The following is a 15921-nucleotide window of genomic DNA, read 5'->3' as shown; positions in this document are numbered from 1 at the left end:
CATATAAATACTCAAGATCTATTCAGCGAAAAATCCACGTGGGACTAAACACATGCAGCTCTCACAACTTTATTCCATGGTTTGATTTTTTCCCCTCTATACCTATTTGACTTGTGAGGAGGACTCATGGTGGAGTAGGTTTTAGGTTCACATTTAATTAAACATCAAGCTTTAGGGAAAGGACCACCGGAAGACAAGGCAATGATATAGTACTTTTTGGAAGTGCAAGGCAATTATGTGGTAACTTCCAAGATAAAGTTGCTTTTGATGTATCTGAAAAATAAAATAAAGTGCTGTTAACTCCTGAAGTGGGCTCCTTCATTGTTCCCTTCACATATAGCTGGTCATCAATTGCTAGCTAAGGGCCATAGGCAAGGCTTGAAAAACCAAAAGAAGTTTCCCCCTCTCTCTCTCAGTCTCTCTTATGGGTCGATTCAGAATTTTCCAGCCCAAATTGGGAACTAATCACAAGTCCAGTTCAGTGAGATCGAAAACCAAAAGAATTCGAGTTCAAGATTTGATAAATATGAAAAGCTCAAATGAACAATATGTACCCGCGGTATCCAACTAATTGCTTTCAATGTAATTCCCACTTTTATTTTTATTTTTTGAAAAATATCTCTAAAAATTGTGAGAACTAAAAAAAATCTAATTTTTATAATTTTGGAAAATCAAAACTAACCATGGTAACTATGGTAGCTTCACCACCATCACAGGCCACTACAACTCAAATGACTGCAAAATAAATTTTGATATCTGATTTTTTTTTTAAATAGACAGCAATTTTAGTTCTTGAAAAACTAAAGTATCCAAATCAGATGTGATGACAAATTTTACTTAATATTTAAAAAGTTGGTGGTGGTTGCTCTCTTGGCATCAACATGAATTGCAATGACCCAAAAATAAAAGGATAATTAGATGTTTGTGGTGTTACTATCTCCAAGGTCATAGATGCAAAGAAAGCAGATCTGAAACTTTCTTACTGTTAGTAGACACTGCCCTTTCTGGACAAAAATAGATGTCCATTATTTATGTGCAACATTATTGAAAATATTAAAGGTACCTGAGTCATCCTGTTATATTATCCTTCTATTGAATAATTTATTCAAAGGTATTTGGCAGAAACACCCCAATCAAGAGCGCCAAAATAGATGATATTCCATCAGAGGCAGCAAATTGGAAGAGAAGTTTGCTCATGATGGAGCTCATTTTCACTCGTTATTCTACTCAATCCACGACATCATGCAAAGACCATGTCCACCGAGTCGGAATCCTCTAGGGCGCATGTTTTGCACCACATAATATTATGCAGTTCTAGATAGCTGCTACATCATTCATATCGGAGATGGATGCATGTAGCTTATGTTCATGGCTTGTCATGTTTGGCACTCACTGTGACCATATCTATTCTCGAGATAAATCACAATCATCTGTCTCCGAGATGGATGATGTGGCAACTATCCTATATTGTCCTACATTTTGTGATACAAAACTAAATTGTAGAGGATCCTACCTCTATATCTACTAGTCACAAGCTGCAATTCTATCATGTTACATGCATCAGAAAAACTACGTAGAATTAAAACTTTAGTGTGAACAAGTTTTTCTTGAAGGTTAGAAAATAGTCCTTACATTGGCCTTCGATAATATTGATTATGGGGGAAGAAAGGCATCGGAGACATTTTGTAGCTAGATGAAAATCAATTAACATTATTCCAAGGAGGATTGGCTGGATTGTTTATTAGGTAATTAGGTGTGACTTTTTATTTTTTTTGGATAAAGGGGATGTAAGGATCATTCTTTTTCTATCTTCAAAAATAAAAATAAAAAATTTTCATGGCGATGAGCACGATTGTTACTGAAGATAGCAGTGGTGGCAATAATAGCGGAGGCAGTGACGATTTTATTAAAGGTAATGGAGTTGGTAATGATAGAAACGGAGGAGTAGTAGAGAAAATAGATGGTAGCAAAAGGTGATGGAAGTGATAGAGGGCGCACCAATATTAGTGGTGGTATCGAAAGGGATGGCAGTTGTAGTGTAGGAAGATGGAGGTGGCTATGGAGGTGACAACGTCAGTGATAATGACAGCATCGATGATGATATTAAAAATCATAAATATCTTAGTTTTTAAAATATTGAAAGTTATTATTTATATTTTTAAAATGATAAAATATTTTTTTAAAAAAATAAAAATAATAGCATATAACATGCTTTTTCTTAACGCCCTTTTTATATTTTAATTTTAGAAATAGAAAATATAACGTTTTCGACCGAGACAACTACGTAATGGCTTGGTCCATTCAACGACACCTCAACATCTGGGAACTGTCACAAAATAGTGGGTGATAGCATCCACTAATGACTACGCTGTTCAACACGGCTGTCCATTTGCCGAGTCATTGAAGGGCAGCTTGTGCTTGGCTGGATCACATTTTGCTTAGAACCTGATGTCTATGAAGCTCAAACTACCTACATATAAAAACATCATATATATCATAACTTTTTTAGTTGTTAATATAAAACAAATAATTATTGTTATATTAATTTGTCAAATTAATACTAATACATATTCTACATCAAGCTTGCATATTAGTCATTCCCAAAATGAGGTATCTGCAAGAAAGTCAGATTTTGCTTGAAACTAGCTAATTTTGGTTAAGAAGCTCATCACGAAGTTAACTCATTCGAGTCAGCTGTATCCGACCACAACATGAATAGAGATTGAAGGACTGTTCCTAACCACAAGAAAATATATTGGCCTAGTGAGAGAAATTTCCATGAGGCTCCTATTGAAAATATATATTTTGCCTAAAAATATTATATCTTTATTTTATAAAAATATTATAAAAGAAGTATTCGCTTGAATCAAGCCGTGTGATTCGCCCTAAGAACGTAATTTACCTCCTATGTGTAAATTTGAGACGATCTCGTCCCTAAGGTACAATAACCAGGCTCAGTCCGATTCTCTTATAACAAGCACGATCACTAGGAAGTAAGGTTGCAAATGGGTCGGGTCGACCCGTGACCCGATCCGTGTAAATCCGATCCGAATTTTAAAACCTGCGGGCCCGATTTGGGTTCTAAATTGAATCCGAATCATTTTCTGGGTCGGATCCGAGTTTATCGAACGGATCTGATCTGACCTGAATGGATCCAAAGAGAGAGAGAGAGAGAGAGAGAGAGAGAGAGAGAAGTGAGGGAACACTCGGCTTACACCGTTGATACCTCTGGTGTCTCGGTAGCTGGCCTTTTTTTTTCATTCTGTTTTTAGGCTTTTGTTTCTTTTAACTTTTGAAGGGCGAAAGTGAGGGAACACTGAACTGAATATGGGTCATGTGCCGGTTTTCTGCAATGGAATTGGATTTTGGAAGAAGGTCTGGGATTTTTTTTTGTCCTCGTGAGAGGGGAGCTGGGAGACACCAAGTTCCGTCCAATCAGTCATATAAATACAAAGTAGCGTGGTATGACATTTGGCTTGTAGACTGACTTAGTTAGTCATGGGTCACCTGTTCTGACTCAAGGTAACCCATGACTTAGCGAGTCTTTTCGAGTCATGGGTCGCCCAGCACCTCATAATTATGATATGACCAAATTAGATTTGCCCAAATCCATTTTCCAAAGCATAAAAAATTGGATCCGATTCGGATCCGAATCCGATCCGACCCGATCTTCAACCAGATCGGATCTGGATCCAAAATTAGGATCCAAACAAAAAATTGGATCAGATTGGAATCACTCAGAACCCGACCCGATCCGATCTATTTGCACCCTTACTAGAAAAGTTTGACCAAACCAATTTCTTCATATTCCAAATGAAAATAAAACGTTAAAAGAAGCTTGGAAAAAAAGAAGAAAAAAAAAAGAGTAGAATTCTTTGTCTCTCCTCAAAAAACAGAAAAATAATAATGTGAATTAAGTAATCCAATATTGGTCCCAGAGCCTATTAAATATTTATAGACTCTGTCTGGTGATCGATGTATGGTGCAATATTTATGAGATATACGGTGTTTCGAAAACATCGCATTCTTATGGAAGCTAAAACCAACATTCTTTTTCGAAGAGTCGCAGTTTTTCTGAAAAAAACATCCCAAAAAAATAAATATTTTAAAATATTTAAACTATCTAAATTTTAATCGGTAAGGATTATTTATTTATTTTTTGAAATTTATTTTTTTTAAGTTAAAACTCCAACAGCTCCTAGGATTGCACTTGAAGTACATTCGTTGAAGGAATTTTCTATGGCCTTATTCCCTTCTTCAATGAAAAAAAAAAAGAAAAAGCAAAGCAAAGACAATGAAGTCATGCCATGTCATGCCAACATCAGCTTGATAAGCACAAGGACCCTTTAGTTTGTCATGAGATTGATATGACCATGTACATCCATCCGAAGTCCCAGTCGTTTCCAAGCAATCAAAGATTCAACGAACAAGCCCAAGCCTAAAAAGCTTACAAAAATGGGGTCCATTCCTACACATGAATACTTCAAGCTGGGTTTTTTTTTCATGTGGCTCACAAGATGGCCCAGGCCATGGCAACTTTTATCATGCATGGCTGAGTCCAGCATGAGTTCAGAAAGAGTGGCAACAAGACGAAACGGCTTTCAGAACCGATCCGGAAGGCTAATAGCGCAACCCGGAACCGAATTCAGAAGCTCCAAAATAACTCTTCCACCTGTCGACACACTGCCACCTTTTCAAGCACAACGTGTTCTTCCATTCGCATGCACCTCTACTTTATTCTCTCTCTCTCTCTCTGTATGCGTGTGTTCTCGTGCTTATCGCCTCCTGGAAGCACTCCTCCCATCCCCACTCTCTTCTCTTTTCTGTGTTATTTGGGGTGATGGATCTTTTGAACTCTATCCTAAATTTTGTGGTGCCACCAACGAGCATGGTCATGATGGCCCTTGCATGGCCGACCCTGTCCTTCCTGCACTCAGTGGAGTGGATATTTCGCAGCTTGTACAAAGAAAACATGGAGAACAAAGTTGTTGTCATCACCGGGGCTTCTTCGGCCATCGGAGAGGTAATTCGCATAGAACAGTTAATTTGCATGAATTCTTGGTGTTCTAATTATAAGTAAATGCGTGGAATAGAAATGAATTCCCCCCCCCCCCAAAAAAAAGGATGATGATTTTATTACTTTCTACTCTTTTGTTCAAATTTTCTGAATTGGTCCTTGTTGTGTTCAATAGCAATTATATCTTATTATTTTATAATTTTACTTTTAGAGCCACTTTTCTCATGGTCAATGTTTAGAATATAGCTACTCTTGAGATAATGAACCTAATTAAGTTAATCATTTGATGTTAATAGCCACTGCTTTAAAAGATTGCCTGTGGTATTTTTTTTTTTTTAAATTATTTGGTTCCATGAAATGTACCACTATTTTGCTTGGAATCATCAAATGCATCTTGATCAACCTATGCTCAAGATCTTAGAGGCTAATTAATTTACCTAGAATTACCTACCCTGTGCTAAATTGCTAAGGTTCAATATCCTATTTTCAATCATGATTTATTTTGAATGGTATCAGTACTCTTTTCAGAAGATGAAAAGAAAATGTTGGTCACTGTCCTGACTCCTGTCCCACATAAAACTGGACAAACAGATGTGTGCATATTTGCTTGTTCCCCTGTGTCCTGATCCTCTATTAGGCTTTGGGTCCTTCATCTTATTGTATAGACACAGTAATAGTGCAGGTCTAGAGCATAGTAGCAAATCTTGTTCTCAGACTAATAATAGCAAATAATTGCCTAGAGAAGTTTTTACTTTCCTTCTGTTCTTGAGGAGAAGTTATCAAAATGAAATCATTAGGACTTCATGCAAACGAAGTAAAGAAAGTGAATAAGTACTCTAAGGATTATAGATCCTCATAGTTTTCACCATAATGTATGTCCAAATGCCAATGTTGATTATATTCAGTAATATATATATAAAAAAAAAGAAGAGAACTCTTTTTTCTTTGGTCTTACTCATTTATGCAAAATCTATCACTCTAAATAATAAAAACATAGATATTATTATAGTTTATCACGAGCCATCATCATGATAAATGGTGGCTTGAGTCAGTTTGCATTCTCTTTAAGCTAATCTTTAAGTCCCTTGGCTATCCTATTAGTTAGAACCTAATTATATAAATATGTTTACTAGTCTTAAATTGAATACAGCTAATGGAAGTCAAAGTAAAAACTAGATGATAAAATGATCTAGCAAATACTCTAAAGGGCACCTCCAAGAAAGGGAGCAGTACTTGCATGGACCAATTTATCCTTGCTAACAAAGGACGCGGTATGCATAAAGGGTTATTATGAAGTTGTTAAGGTAGCTCCATTTTTACTCCTCTGTCCAACAAAATCTTCAGTCGCCAAGGATATCTTGTTAGGAAATGACTATTATTATTTGGATCAACATCTGTGGACACCTTTTCAGTGTTATCTTTGTAATTTATAAACAGAAAGCTATCTTAATGTAGGAAAATCATCAAAGTTATTAATATTTCTCATGGTTCATATTTTACATAGATGCATGCATATGTAAATTATCAGCGTCTGATCATATTTTATTAATCGTTTTCCCCCGTAAGGATCAAAATGATTGAGTAACTGCAATTGCAGCAATTAGCTTATGAATATGCAAGGAAGAAGGCAAATCTGGTGCTGGTGGCAAAGAGGGAGCAGAGACTGAGAGGGATAAGGGAGAATGCTAGGCTCTTGGGTGCAAAGCAAGTCATTGTGATAGCTGCTGATGTTGTCAAGGAGGAGGACTGCAGAAGATTCATCAATGAAACTATCAGTTACTTTGGCCAATGTGAGTACCTCTCATCCATCTCATCATGCATTATGCAGGCAAAAATCACATAGGTGAAGGTCTGGGAGAAAAAGAAAAGCCTCCGAATTACTTTGGTTCGCCATTGCAATCCATACACGTGTTTTCAATTCACTCCACATTATAACTATCGCATGCATTTGATTTACTATGGAAGGTCCTTATGAATTATTCATAAATCCTCCCAAGTACTTATGAAATTTGCATTCGTTGATCAGTTGCTTGAATTCATGTCAAAATGATCTTTAAGTTGTATGATATTTCCCATATTTATAAGGTATTTGAGACTTTATCAAAGATCCAAGCATGTCATTGATCTCATTTTTGTCTTTCCAATGTCATGCTTTTTCTTTCAGCTGGCACTAGTATAAGATTTCTTGATTTGTTTCTTATGTGTTTTCTTTGTAATTTGCTTTCTCGAAATTATTTCTGAAAATTCCATGAATCCTTCACATTTTTTGGAATTTCAGATTTTTCCTCCTATACGGTTAAGTTTTTAAATTGTTAACTGTTACAGAAAACATAATAGCCAAGAAATTGTCATGATGGGTGATTTGCAGCTCTTTGTTCTGATTCCTCAATGAAGCATGTACCAAAGAGATGACCAAACTATATTAGCAGTACAAAGCAACTTTCAATTTAATGGAATAAAGTGAAGAATCTGAGCAATTTGACAACTCTAGCAAATTCAATCAAGGAGTTATATTTTTATATTTTAGATTCAATAAAAATTTAGCAATCTCAAGCTTGTGACTATTAAAGTAGGAGAACTGTAAATACTAAGGTTACACAAAAAAAAAAAGTCCAAGAGTTTAGTTTTTTCCTTTTTTTTTACTTTGCATATCATTACTTTATTTTTATTTTTTGACATGCAGTGAACCATCTTGTGAACTCTGCAAGCTTGGGCCATACCTTCTTTTTCGAAGAGGCAACAGACACTTCAGTGTTTCCACATATGATGGTACAATGACCGTTTAACTAATTTTCCTCTTAACTCATTAATTATAATTTCAGTAGATTCAGAGATGCAGAGAGTAACTACATTGGTTGAGAGTCATGGTTTTACTTTAGAAGGTTTGAGTGTCTTAATGTTTATGAAGCCTGAGTATGAAGGTAGGTCACTAGCTTAATCTTACTGAGCTACAGTTATATGTGTCTGGAAAATTGCAGAACACATGAAGATTTAAAATTTATTAAGATCCTCTATATTGCTTTTCTTCCTTTGTTGATTGAAGGGTTTTGTTATCTAGAAGAAAGGCATTAATCTTCTACTTGTAAATAACAAACATGCTCAATTATATTCTGCCACACCAACCTACATCAGCAAGTTGGCATCCTTCTCCCCAGCAGTTAATTCTTTGGTTCAAGCACTTTCACTACATATTTGCTTTCTCGAAAAAGGAGGAAATTGTCACATTGTTTTCTTCCTCCACTAGTCAATGTAGAGGCCTGGATATTCACAAAAGACCATTTTTTTAACAGTTTAAGTAAGTATTTATGGAGTGTCATGATATAGAAGTATGAAATGTTTATTTGCTGTTGCAATGCTAAAAAGGTCTACTTGATCTTGAAATGCGACCAATCTCTCAAAGTATAGAGCATGAGCCTTATGAATCCATCATCACCAGAGATAATTTTAAGGGCTAGCTAAAGTATTACTGCAAGCTTTTCCAACTCTTTTCCTGCAAATTCCATTTTGAGTGGGTTTGTATCAGGATATCAATTTCTGGGGAAATGTGTATCCCACGTATGTTGCCCTTCCATACTTGAGGCAAAGCCGTGGTCAGATCCTTGTGAATGCTTCTGTGGAGAGCTGGTTACCTATGCCAAGGATGAGCCTGTATGCAGTGAGTACTGAAAGAACACTTTCTAAGTCTATTACTTCAGGAAGAAAAGAACAGAATCTAAGCATAATCAATTAATAGATGAGCTTAATAATGAACGCGAATTGTGTAAAGCCATCTCTTCTTTGTTTATTTATTAGGCAGCCAAGGCAGCTCTGATAAATTTTTACGAGACACTTAGATTCGAAATGAAGGATGCTGTCGGGATCACGATTGCAACCCATGGCTGGATCGGTGGCGAGACAAGCCGGGGAAAATTTATGATTGAGGAGGGCGCAGAGATGCAATGGAAGGAAGAAAGAGAGGTAACCACTGTTTTTAATAGACTATAAGCAGACCCAGACACATCAAAACACACATGTTGAAAACATGCAATTCTGTAAGCAAATTTATAGAGCCAACATGCATGCTTTTGTTGCCTCATCTGTATATATGTTTGATGAGGCAACCCCTTTCTAGTTGAAGATACACTATTGGTCCATAAGAATGTTTTTGTCTTACATTTAAGTGCTTGATATTTATGCACAAACTTGATCTTTGTAAAGGTATATTTTTGGGTTTTCTTCTTATTGCATCTTCAAAGTGTTAAAATTTTTAATTAGGCCATCAAACTTTTCGCCATTTATCCATCTTTTGGCAGTGTTGCGTTAGTAGATATATGGTAGAAATACATCTATGCCTTCATACACATCGAAGTGGAATGAGAGAACTACATTATTCCTCTTCCTTTATTGACAATTTAAGGTTCTTTTTTCTAAATGACTGTCAATATATTATCCACCTTCACCATTTTCAGCTAGTCTAAGGGCTAGCATTCTGGGATAAAATTTTAGAGCATGTATAATGAACTAACAATATCTTGTACTTCTTTGTGTGCAGGAGCCCCTTACAGGAGGACAAGTCGAGGAGTTTGCGAGGAAGATGGTCTCTGGGGCTTGTAGGGGTGAAGCATTTGTCAAGCATCCCAGCTGGTATGACATATTTCTACTCTACCGGGTGCTCATTCCTGATGTTCTAGGTTGGACTTTTCGCTTGATATTCTCGAACACGGGAACTGGAATGCCGCCGCCACCTCTTGATGCCTCGCCTTCTCGAAAGCTCCTCCCAGGGCCTCAACCAATGGCTGAATAAAGCTTTGTAAGCAATTCAGAATGCAAGGTTTTGTTAGTTTTTTTGGATGAATTTGTTCTTGATCAGGAGGAAGGAAACTGAATTCTGTGATAGCTAGTGCTTGAATAAAACATGAACTAGTCTTCTTTCAGAGAGTTGGTAGTATTGTCCTATCAGAATTCTATTAAGTACTTAATTAACCATTGCATCCTTGATGACTTGTAGGACTGGTTGCGGCTCCATAAGCTATTAGAATTATACTCTTGAGAACTACCAGGTTGAGTTTATCAATAATTAAGACAGTAATGGTAGCTAGTGCTTTTCTTCTTCTTTGGTGAAAGAAGACCTTTGCAGAACTTTTGCCACATTTGTGTTGTAACAAAAAAAAATCTCTCCCTGTTGAAGGGAAGCTGCTCAAAACATTTGCTGGTTAGCTCCAATTTTACCGAGGACAATGAAGCAGAGTTATAGTAGGATCATGATTTATGGTATAGTTTTCCATGAGCCCATCATGGGATATTGGGTTTGTGTGTTGAATGTTAAGAATCTTAAAAAATTAAATTTATTTTTGTCGGTGTAAAATGATTTTTTTTTCTTTTAGCGCAAAAGCGGCCTCTTCTGATTTTTTTTTTTTTTTTTTTTGAGAGTAGACCAATTCTAAACTTTACCAAACCATTATAGACCCATCCTCAAATAAATGGTATAATAATTCAAAACAATTTCAACATACATAATTCATTTATTTAAAAATAATAGGAAAATATGTTTTTCTTAAAAAATTATCAGTAGAAATAGACCTATTCTCAATGAAGAGAATTGTTTTAGGGTTGTCTTTTCGTCTATCTGGACAATTTTTTTAAAAATTTATTAGTTATTTATGACCTGCATCTAGCACATGCTATGCTTGTCTTCTTATTTATGAAACATATGAGAAATCAAGAATTATTCTGCCCCCAATCTCCTGCATGGGGTTTTCTTTCCTATGATATCATTGTTACTCGAGATGAAGTCAAAACAATTTAGGTTGGTCTGATTTCAGCCTGCAGGAGCTGAATGCACACAAGGTTTTGCTCCAAGATCGACCTGGTTACAGTAATTTCATGGATCAAAAATTAGAGATTTAATAATGCTGAATATCCTCATTCGCCATTACTTAGATATTTGGTATTTAATTGCCATCTTTTATTGTAGAGACTTGTTGCAATTAGTATGTACGAGGAGGGAAATCAAACTCATAGATTTGGTTTTGCCAACTAGTTGTTGCTAATCCAGCAGTTTGGACTTCCTCACAGCCTATAGAGCTTAGGTCTAGTGGTGTGATTATATATTGCTTATGTCCACTTTTTTAAAGATTATTTTGACAATTATAAGGTGTATTTGAAACTTTATTCACGGTTTATTCCCTAATCAAATCCTGCCTTTATCCAAGGAATTGATCCTTAAAAGCTTGACCTCTTATGCATGCAAGTCTTTGGATTTCTACCTGTACAAAAAGCTAAGCCACTAGTAGTCAAAAATTTTCATTAAATAGATCCTCTCCCACTTCTCCGTACTTGAAATAATAGCTAGTGATGTACACCACAAGTTCCCGAAAGCCACGTTTTTCTCTTCTTTTTTTTTTTTATGTCACCAGAAGCTGAGTTTGAAACGGAAGCAGGAAACAGTCAAAAAGTCTTCAAGCGATCAAAGTTCTGAACCATCCAGATATTAAGAAACAGCAAGAGCAGTATCTCAGGATTCTTTTTCTAGGAAAAAAAATTTCTAACCATTTTTTTCAAATAACAAAAGTCATAGCATATTTCCCCCCACTTGAAGTGGATCAAATAAGACCTTTCAGTATAGGCTTCTTCCCTCCTTAAAAACCAGGAATCGAACTTGTCAAATGGTGTCAAGTGTAGCTCTTCATCTCCAAGTTTAACTTCTGATAGCGATTCTACATATAGATGATATCCATGTCTTCATTGCATATATCTCCTCCAAGTTCACTCCCCTCATACAAATAACCATGCTCTCCACCCTCTCTCCCATTGACATCCTCCATTGCACCATCCTCAGCCCTCTGTGCCGGCGGCTGCATTTGGGCTTGGGGCACTCGGACCGCCAACTGCGCGTCGACCGCCATCCCGGAGTCCGACGCCACCCTCTGTATCGACGTCGGCGACAAGCCAGTCCATGGATACGTTGCGACGCGGTCGGGGAAATTGAGACCTTGCGACCAGTCAGGCCCTCTGAGGAAGAACACGGCGGTGTCATGGGCCACCGCTGCAGCCTCCGGGGTAGCGTAGGAGCCGAGCCACAGGCGTTCGTGGCTTCCCGGGACCCGGATCTCCGACACCCATTTCCCCCATTTCCGACGACGCACCCCTTTGTACTTCCTCTCACCGGCGGTGGCGGCGCCTTCTTGCGTTCGGCTCATGTTCACCGGAATCCGGCAGGTGGTTGGCGTTTATGCTTGGTCGAGCGTTCTTCTGTATCTCGAGCTAGGGATGTTTGAATTGGAGCTCATGTGTCTGTAGTTATATGAAGAGAGAGGGTGGTCAACCCCGGGGTGGACTTCTTGGATTTTTGTACAGGGGTTGACCAAGAATACTATTACCTATTGGGATGGGCATTTGGGTTCTTGGTCAATATTTTCGAAGTCAAAAATCGGTGAGGGAGGAGGAGGGTGGAATAGGTGGCTAGTATTTGCCATGCAATCTGAATCATATGGATTGGATTGGGATAAGGAGAGCACTTTGGTTTTGAGAATGGAGTCAACGTGGAAGAATGATATAAATATATAATATTACTTTGTGGCCTTCGGAGTCTACCTACAATTGGATTCAGCTTTGGGGGCTCATGTGTGACGTGGATGCTCACGCATGAATGTATGTAGCATATATCATCGATATAAGATGTCATGTTTACATTTACAACAAAAATTTTATTATTTGAGTTCGAAAATAAAAGCCGACAACATTGAATAATATTTATAAGGTGTAAATTATCTGCATACAAATAATTATGTACTTTAGAAATTGTTTACCTGTACATCAAGCTTTCTCTAATATATAGTGTTTTTTTTTTTTTGGAAAAAAAAAGGAGGAAGTGAACTACTTCCCCCAACGTTTATTAATATATAGTTTTTTTTCTGAGAAAAAAATATAGTTCTAATATCAGAATGTATCTGTTGATATTAGTTAGGAAAAAAAAAAAGCTTTACCATCAAAAAGAAAAACCACTTGATGGTAGAATCTATTCCAATACCAAAGTCTATTTAGTACAAAGGGTTTGTCTTGTACGTGCCCCTCGCCTGAGGACGATGCCACAGCTTTGCCACGTGGCTTATTCTAAGCGTTTCACGTCACAAAGTTGCAAAATATAATAATTTCCAAAAGTCATGGTTTCTTCTCGAAGGTGTCCACCGTCCACGAGACCAAGGCCATGCACTCTGGATCACGTGTTAAATTGACCACCCTTTTTCTTTTGAACTTTTTCTTTTGATGATTTCTAAATTTGGTATCACCATGTCGGCAGTTTGGCTTCCACATCAAGATTCTCAAGTCAAAATTTACTAAGATTAGGATGGTTCATAACCTATTCTAGACATATTTGGTTGGAAGGAGTTGAATTCTAAAATGAAAACAGAAATGAGTGGCTTTAATTTCCACCTTTGGTTGGAAGTAGGCCCATAGAAATAGATATATCCCAACCATCAAAATCAAGTTCCTACTTTTCTCTAGTATTCAAATTTTATTCAAATTCTAATCCTGATGCCAAACTAACGTATCGGAAAATATGGTCATTTCGATTTTTATTCTAATTTCAATTCTGAGTTCTGCATCACCATGTCGGCAATTTCACTTTCACATCAAGATTTTCAAATTAAAATCCACTGAGATTAGGACTGTCCATAATTCATTCACGATATATTTGGTTGCAAGAAGTTGAATTCTAGAATGGAAATAGGAATGAGTGACTTTTATTCCTACCATTTGGTTATAAGGAGGCCCATAGAAATGAAAATATTCCAACCATCAAAATCAAGTCCCTACTTTTCTCTAGTATTCAAATTATATTCCAATTCTAATTCTGATGCCGAATCAACATATCGGAGGATACGGTCATTTTGATTTATATTCAAATTTCAATTCTGAGTTCCGCATCACTTTGTCAGCAATCTCACTTCTGCATCAAGATTCTCAAGTCAAAATCCACTGAGATTACGATAGTTTATAATCTATTCAAGACATGTTTGGTTGGAAGGAGTTGAATTTTAAAATGAAAATAAAAATAAGTGACTTTCATTTCCATCATTTGGTTGGAAGAATGCCCATAGGAATGGAAATATCCCAACCATCAAAATCAAGTCCTTATTTTTCTCTAGTATTTAAATTCTATTCCAATTCTAATTCTGATACCGAATCAACATATTGGAGGACATGGTCATTTTGATTTCTTTTTTAATTTTAATTCTGAGTTCTGCATCACCATGTTGGCAGTTTCACTTCCGCATCAAGATTCTCAAGTCAAAATCTACTGAGATTAGGATGGTCCATAATTCATTCAAGATATATTTGGTTGAAAGGAGTTGAATTCCAAAATGAAAATAGAAATGAGTGACTTTCATTTCCATCGTTTGGTTGGAAGGACGCCCATAGGAATGGAAATAATCCACCCATCAAAATTAAGTCCCTACTTTTCTCTAATATTCAAATTCTATCTCAATTCTAATTTTGATGCTGAATCAGCGTATCGGAAGATATAGTCATTTTGATTTCTATTTTAATTTCAATTCTGATTCTAGTGATGAACCAAATGCAGCCTCAATAGATTTAAACTTCTTCCTATTGACGAACCAACCAACTCATGGAATCATTTGTTAACAATTCTTCAATATTTTTTCATTTAGTTGTGAATAATTGATTACCAAAATATAAAATTCATGAATAATCAAAAGTTTCTTGATTAAACTTGTCAGTGGCTTGCAACCATCTACGCTACCAAACACCATACAACTTCTAATGAGTTTGCGCTGGCTTCCCCAAGCCATTTCCAGTAGAACTCGACGCGTGGGAGTGGAAGTAATAAGAAATTAAATAATAAAAGATTTTTTTTTGCATGAATACCTTATTAAATATCGAATTTTATATGAATATCCTTCCAAAAGTGATAATTACATATATATCCTCATAAAACATATGTTTTGCTATTTTGGCCATTTTTTTATCTTTGTTTTTGCATATGTACCCACGTCATATAACGTCGTTAAAAAATTAACAGTTTCAAATTAAGATGACCAACATATCCTTAATAGATAGATGTAAAAAAAATATTTATAAAACGATCACGATGAAGAATAAAAAAGTAATTTCAAAATTTTATTCTATTTTTAATTTAAATAAATATTGTTTTTATTAACAGTGTTGAAACAACCGTAATAGCATTCATGCAAAAACAGTATTTTATGAAGGTATGAAAATAAATATAAGTTTTAAGAGGGTATTTACACAAATTTAAATTTTTAGAAGGGTATTGATGTAAAAAAAACACTCAAAAATAAAATAAAACGAAACTTATTGGGGCGGTTGCCAACAGTTAAAGAGGAGGTTAACGACCGTTGCCATAGGAAAGCTCCTAGCCATCCTTGCCACCCATTTCCCACACAAATCCTTCATGCTTTCGCATCTCCTAAGACTTACGTGTTTCCTTTGTTGTCCTTGCTGTCGGCCTAGTTTCTGTCTCTTTTATGAATTATGATGCGTTGAAGACTTTGCAAGTATGATGCACATGTTTTCATAGCGTAAATTATGATGAAAATAGTTTACAATTAGATGGCATCTTTATATCTAACCTAATGGTTTGGCAGTCTTTTATGAAAACAAAAATTTGATTAGAAGAGAGAGGAATTGGTTGAGATGCATCGATCATGGTTCGGGCTTATAAGATACTGCTCAGGTACAAATACAGAAACTTCTTGTATGAGAAAATGAGAACTTTTTATTATTTATATCTCATCCGTATTTTTAGCCTTCATGGTTGATATTCTTATACATTAAATTAATATCTTCGGTCACATATCTACAGTTTTAAACATATTATTTTAATGGCGTAGAGGTCGACAGTCTTTTTTGAAAATTAAAAAAAAAAAAATTTGGATGGT

The 15921-nt window shown here is 36.1% G+C and overlaps 1 protein-coding gene and 1 pseudogene across 2 annotated transcripts; one reads left to right on the top strand and one right to left on the bottom strand.

Annotated features, from left to right (window-relative positions):
• Nucleotides 1–4693: 4693 nt before the first annotated feature.
• Nucleotides 4694–9932, top strand: HSD5 (hydroxysteroid dehydrogenase 5). 2 transcript variants are annotated; one of them, XM_039134085.3, is made up of 6 exons: nucleotides 4703–5023; nucleotides 6615–6807; nucleotides 7701–7786; nucleotides 8541–8672; nucleotides 8810–8974; nucleotides 9549–9932. In XM_039134085.3, the coding sequence occupies exons 1-6, from the start codon at nucleotides 4841–4843 to the stop codon at nucleotides 9798–9800; spliced, it is 1011 nt and encodes a 336-aa protein (XP_038990013.3). In that variant the 5' UTR covers nucleotides 4703–4840; the 3' UTR covers nucleotides 9801–9932. The 2 variants fall into 2 exon arrangements, with proteins under 2 accessions (XP_088571063.2, XP_038990013.3); XM_088714937.2 differs by lacking the exon at nucleotides 8541–8672 and having other exon boundaries at nucleotides 4694–5023.
• A 1310-nt stretch (nucleotides 9933–11242) lies between these two features.
• LOC103719506 (ethylene-responsive transcription factor ERF020 pseudogene) lies at nucleotides 11243–12257 on the bottom strand (annotated as a pseudogene).
• Between the last annotated feature and the right edge of the window lie 3664 nt (nucleotides 12258–15921).

This window comes from Phoenix dactylifera, chromosome 2, assembly GCF_051530095.1.
Source record: "Phoenix dactylifera cultivar Ajwa chromosome 2, Ajwa_hap1_PhDact_Kaust_v1.1, whole genome shotgun sequence".
Lineage (NCBI taxonomy): Eukaryota > Viridiplantae > Streptophyta > Magnoliopsida > Arecales > Arecaceae > Phoenix > Phoenix dactylifera.
The sequence above is the reverse complement of the archived record's forward strand: the minus strand, read 5'-3'. Positions and strand labels throughout refer to the sequence as shown.